This window comes from Tupaia chinensis, unplaced genomic scaffold, assembly GCF_000334495.1.
Source record: "Tupaia chinensis unplaced genomic scaffold, TupChi_1.0 Scaffold000407_4, whole genome shotgun sequence".
Classification (NCBI taxonomy): Eukaryota; Metazoa; Chordata; class Mammalia; order Scandentia; family Tupaiidae; genus Tupaia; species Tupaia belangeri.
Window position 1 is genome coordinate 1,009,184 of NW_006159912.1, and position 5,503 is coordinate 1,014,686.

The window sequence follows — 5,503 nt, forward strand, 5'->3', positions numbered from 1 at the left end:
GAATGAATTGAGCTATGGGCAAAGAACAGAGCTGTTTCGACACTACTGAGGAAGGAAAAGGGTCATTCAAGATTCAGACAAGATGGAAATAAAACTCCAAAGGAGGTATGAGTAAAGGAGTGCATAAGTTGACTTGTTCAGTCTTCATGGTGCCTTTTTATAATTCTACCTGAGTCTGGAATGGCTCCTCTACAGTCCCTGTTCTCAAATTCTGTAGGAAACCAGTATTCATCATGAGACATCAAATCTAGTGTCTAAGAGCAGGGATTCTGGAATCAGTGTCCTGGGTGGGAATCTGAGACTCTGGACATGCTCCTTAACTTCAGTTTCAACCTAAGGAAGGTTGGGCTGTTTGGAGAACTGAAGAGGCATGCTGGGGAAAGCACATGGGCACCAAGTCTGGTTCCTGGTAACCATTCAGTAAGGCTGATGTTGACCACTTACTATGAGCCAAACACGGGCATTTGTTTAATACAACCTATTTCTTATTACTGATGTAGAGATTGGCAAGTATTTTCTTCCAAGAAGCTCCATACATTCATAGACATTGACTCAGTGACATTATAAAGGAAGAACCACTAGATCCTTCCATGCCCATTGGGCAAGGTTCTGAAGGAGGTGGGTGTGGATGGGGGTATAGTTAAGAGACCTGAATTTGAGGTTCAGCTTAGCCACTAAAAGGCTTCAAGGAATCCTATCTGTAAGCGTAGAGAGTCGATTAAAATTAATTTTCAGATTTTTAGTTTCTATTACTATAATCTTGTGGTTTGGGGGAAATCAAAGGCAGAACTACAAAATGAAGCCAAACATTCCAATTCCCGAAATACTGCTTCTGTGCTCACTCGTGCTCCTTGGAAATCAAGAAGACACTGGGAGAACAGCCACCCTAGTAGGATGCACTTTTTGCCTATTGCTGCCTACTAATCACAGGCTCCAAGTCTCCTAAGAGTTTCTCAACTGCCCTTAATCTGTCTGCTAGTTTGGAAGATGCTGAGCACAGAGAGACCCAGAAACGTGACCTGGCTGCCAGCTAGAGAACTTGTGAATGGAGAAGAGTCATGGTGGTGACGCACGGACATGAAGCTGGCTTGCCTGGGTTTCACTTGAGGAGACCTGGAGCAGCTTATGCAATCTTTCTGAGCTTCGGTTACTTTTAAATTGGGAAGTAACAATGCTTACTAGATACAATTAGGGAATGTAAAGCCTTAACATATGTGAAGAGTGTAAAATATTCCTGGCACAGGGCCAGCAAGTGGCATAGAGATTAAAGCCCTGGATCCCAGACCTAGTGGCTTGAGAATCATATCTGGTGTGTATGCATGCATACCCAAAATCCTAAGAGAAGAGTGGAGGAGAAGGGATTGCAGCACAGCCACCCCCCTGGGGTAGGGGTCAGGAGGTTGTGTTATTTCTCACTTTCCAGTCTCTCTGTCTCTCTCTGATGAGTGTACATGCCCTATAGCAAAAATTAAAAAAGAAAAATCTGGCATAAAGTAAACAGGGTATGAATATTTACAAGGAAATGTCTCCTGTAGCACTACATGATCTATATGGCTTATTCCAAGTCTGAAATCTCATAACTCTAAGAATTCAGTCCAACATTGACAAAAATCCTAGAGTTTTGCTAGGCTTCCACTGTGCACCATCCTGCATTTTAAAGAGCAAACGAATGTAATAAACTATTGGGGAATCCACCAGATCTTCAAGGCCTCTACTGGCTTGAAAGCCCCTTGGACTGTCTGCTGAAGGTGAACAAGGGGCCATTCCAGACAAGCTTTCATCTCCTTGTGATCTTGTTTCCTCACTTTCTTCTGTTTCTGCAGAGTTCTCACTCCAGAAAAAGCAGAATCCTTCAGAATAACCCGCTTGGCTCAGGTCTGTGGTCAGTCTGGGCACAATGCCACCCCGTCTTCCCCACACTTAATTAAGTCTCAGAAGTAGATGGAAAAAGTGCCCAGTCCTGACCCACTACTTCCGTCTCCTACTTCCTAGAAACCTCCTGCACTTGCTCAGCAGATTTAAAGTTCCACTGCATCATTCATTGAGGAAGACAATGCCCTGGGGAAAGCCCTCCCTCCTGGCTCCACCCTCCTGACTTTCAATAAAAGGCTGCAACAAAGCTGCCAGAAGAATAGAGGCTGAGACCAACCCAGAAACCTCCAGCTCTCACTCTGCAGCTCGCCGCCTCCTCAGCCTCTACCATGAAGGTCTCTGCAGCACTTCTGTGCCTGCTGCTCACAGCAGCTGCCTTCAGCCCCCCGGTACTTGCTCAACCAGGTAAGGACAAGCCAGCTTCATCTTGAATGCATCACACTTTCTCTGGGTTATCATAACTCATCCACATCGAAGAGGTGCCCAGTCTTACTTCAGCAGCTGCTTTTTCCAGATGAGACAACAAAGACAAGGAGAGAGCCCAGTGATACAGCTGTCCTGGGCCAAGCCTGAAATACAATTTCAGCTATGGACCCCAAATCCGGCTCCTTCCAGGTCCCTAGCTCTAGAAACACACCCTAGTGTAGTTACTGCCCTGCTGCTTTTTAGCAGTGTTTGAGGACCAGAGTGACCAGGAGAGGGGGACTTCAGTGCTGGGTGTGTAGGCTGTTTCCAGATATGGGAGAGGGGAAAAGAGAAGACCAGAGTCCTAGTCTGTGCTTTGCACAGCCCAGCTGCCAGGGATAGCAGTTCTGCAGAGGAGGTGGGGACCAGAGAAACTCATGACCATGTATTTACTATTCAGGGCCTAAACAGAGACCCACAGCTACGGTCCCCAGCTAATATTCCCTGAGCCTGATCATTTGAATCACCAGCAGCACTCTCAGGAGTTGCCCAGTTTTAAAAGCTCCCCCTTTCTGTCTGTTCATTCATTATCAGAGTTGTATACCCATTTTGTAGCATAGGAAACTGAATCAATGTGATTAAAGATCAGAGTCCAGTTCTCAAGTATAGGCAGAAGTATTGGAATTTCATGGGGTCAACAGCAAAACTACATTCCTTTTGCCTTCTCACAACTACTTTTCTAGGTCTGATTAAGACCAGAAGAATGCAGTCCATCCTAAATTTTTTTTTTTCCTGTATGGTTTATTTTCCAGAGGGAGTTAATTCCCCTAGGACCTGCTGCTATGAATTCAACAATAAGAAGATCCCAATGCAGAGGCTGAAGAGCTATAGTAGAGTGAACACCAACTGTCCTAAAGAAGCTGTGATGTGAGTTGAGCCCACCAGCCTCCCTGATCCAAAGTTCTTCCTTAGGGAGAAGGGAGCAAACTGAGAACTCAGAGATACAGAGTCATAGAATTACACGCGCAGTCCAATACCCAAAGGTTCCTGATGGGAAAACTGAGGCCAAGAGGAGAAAAGAGATCTCAAAGCTCACTCTTTATCTGGGAGCTTATTCAGACCAGTCCAATGTTTAGCCCAAAGTCAGGATGGCTTCACATAGGACACCTTCGGAACCTACGTGGGTTCCTTCCCTCCTGACCTCCCCACCCAACCCTGTAACTTCCACAGTAACCCCTTAGCACAGAATGGACTGCACTCCTAGGCTGAAACTGCAGAGGAACTTCATCTAACTGTGTCCACTCTCTCCCCACAGCTTCAAGACAAAATTGGACAAGCAGGTCTGTGCTGACCCCAAGCAGAAGTGGGTCCAGGACTACATTGCCTACCTGGACAAGAAAATGCAGACAACAACGCCTTTACCCCTCAGTACCCTAGCAACTGTAACTAATGCATCTATCTCTAATGTTTCCCTGGCACCCTCTGTTTAATACAATTTTCTGAGTATGAACTTTGTTTATTGATATGAACTATAAGGTCTTAAATAATGTTAATTTTATTTAAGTTATTGACGTTTTAAGTTTATCTCTCATGAATACTGGTAATTTTTAGATACAGAGACTTAAGCAAATTGCTTTCCCTCTGCGAACTTAGATTTCAACTCTGGGATGTCATGACAGTTATTGCAAGGATCATTCATGCAGATATTTTTTGTTCTTGAATACCAAAGCATTGTTAAAAATACTGTGGAAATGAATATTGTGTAACTATTGAATAAAACATATATTTTTGTATAAAACCCGGCTGTTGGTGTTTTCTCAAAGAACATTACGAAGCTGAGAACACGAGCTTGGTGGTGAGGGGTGACATAGTCTTAGTAGGGCTTATGGTTTGGAGCAGCAAGAGTCTGGATCTGTCCTGCTCTTCCCCACTTGTGGTCTCATCTGTATATCCAGAAAAGAGTTTTTAAAATAGCTTATTTATTTTCTGAGAGAGAGAGAGTCTATTGACAGAGGCTGCCTACCATGATCTCCCCCATTCTAGCCAGTGAGACTCACAGGTGTATCCGCCAGTGCTCCACATGTTCAGTCACACTCAGGACTCACAGCCTCAGCCTCTCAGGTAACCTCCGGCAGTGCCCCTACTGCTGGGACCATAGAAGAATCATTAAATCTGGGTGCGATCAGGCATGCCAGTCCCCAAATCAACTAGCCAGTTACAATAACTCTAGTCACCTACTCAGCAACAACCCTACCCTATTCCTCTTCTCAGCGCCTCTGTTCCCTGCTTACTATCTTTCCTGTAATCTATTGCAACTCTCCCCTTGGTGGGCAATCCCACCTCATCTGTGTACTCTTCCAATTAATCCTCCAATCAGAGTAACACATGGTGGGAAATCAGGAGCAGACAATCGTCATCAGTAAGATATTTAGAGTAAGATTTCATAGAGAAGATAAGACTTGAACTTATTTTCAATGAATGCACTAGGTTTTGCCAGAAAACTTACAGGATCATTACTAAAAAGAGGGGCAATGGTAGTAAATTCTGGAGATATAAATGACCATGGGTTATAAATTGATGAGTGAGGAAACTAGTCAGATGGAGGGTGGGATCCATGTCAATGTCAAGCAAAAAGAAGTCTAGAACACAAGGTTGAACAAAACATGTATTTTTTTTCTAATTTTTTTTCTTATTTTCTGAATTCAATCACTGTATATATTTACAACATTGAAAATGCATTTTCCCATCATGAATACACTGTATGTTAGTCTAGTCAAATAAATTGCCATATAGATTTTCAATTTAGGGTGAGGCACAAGTACTCAATTTTGTAGGGTAAAAGAAATGGTTGAAAATCCTTGGTCCATGAGAAAGGTTGTGCCATTTACAGAAGTTCAGAGGTGATTTCCATGAAGTGCAATTTATTGGCTTCATACAGAGATTGTGAGTGGGGACAAGTAAGAAGCTATTGCTGTAGTCAAGGCAAGAGATGATGAGGGCCTTAATATGGAGCCTAAGAGGCAGCAGTGGGGAAGAATGAGCCAGCCAGGTGAAATGTTGAATTGTAGATGGAGGAGAATGATGATCTATGACTAGAGATACAGAAGCCCTTTTCTTAGCCCATGTTTTAAGGGAGCAGCCTCCCTAAAACCAGAATGCATTGTCCTTCCCAATTTAAGGATCCTGAGATTATCCATTTAAATGGATAAGTTTCCTCTTCCTAAAA

General features: G+C 43.6%; 1 protein-coding gene across 1 annotated transcript; it reads left to right on the plus strand.

Annotated features, from left to right (window-relative positions):
- Window positions 1-2,122: 2,122 nt before the first annotated feature.
- On the plus strand, window positions 2,123-4,075 carry LOC102473006 (C-C motif chemokine 7). Its single transcript, XM_006154463.3, has 3 exons — window positions 2,123-2,277; window positions 3,090-3,204; window positions 3,593-4,075. Exons 1-3 carry the CDS (start codon window positions 2,202-2,204, stop codon window positions 3,765-3,767), a joined length of 366 nt encoding a protein of 121 aa, XP_006154525.1. The 5' UTR covers window positions 2,123-2,201; the 3' UTR covers window positions 3,768-4,075.
- Window positions 4,076-5,503: the final 1,428 nt, after the last annotated feature.

Excerpts from the sequence above, each read along its gene's own strand:
- LOC102473006 (XM_006154463.3), top strand. The coding sequence starts at position 2,202 with ATGAAGGTCTCTGCAGCACTTCTGTGCCTGCTGCTCACAGCAGCTGCC. Across the intron at positions 2,278-3,089 it reads CCCGGTACTTGCTCAACCAG|AGGGAGTTAATTCCCCTAGG; the intron begins GTAAGGACAAGC and ends TTTATTTTCCAG. Across the intron at positions 3,205-3,592 it reads TGTCCTAAAGAAGCTGTGAT|CTTCAAGACAAAATTGGACA; the intron begins GTGAGTTGAGCC and ends CTCTCCCCACAG.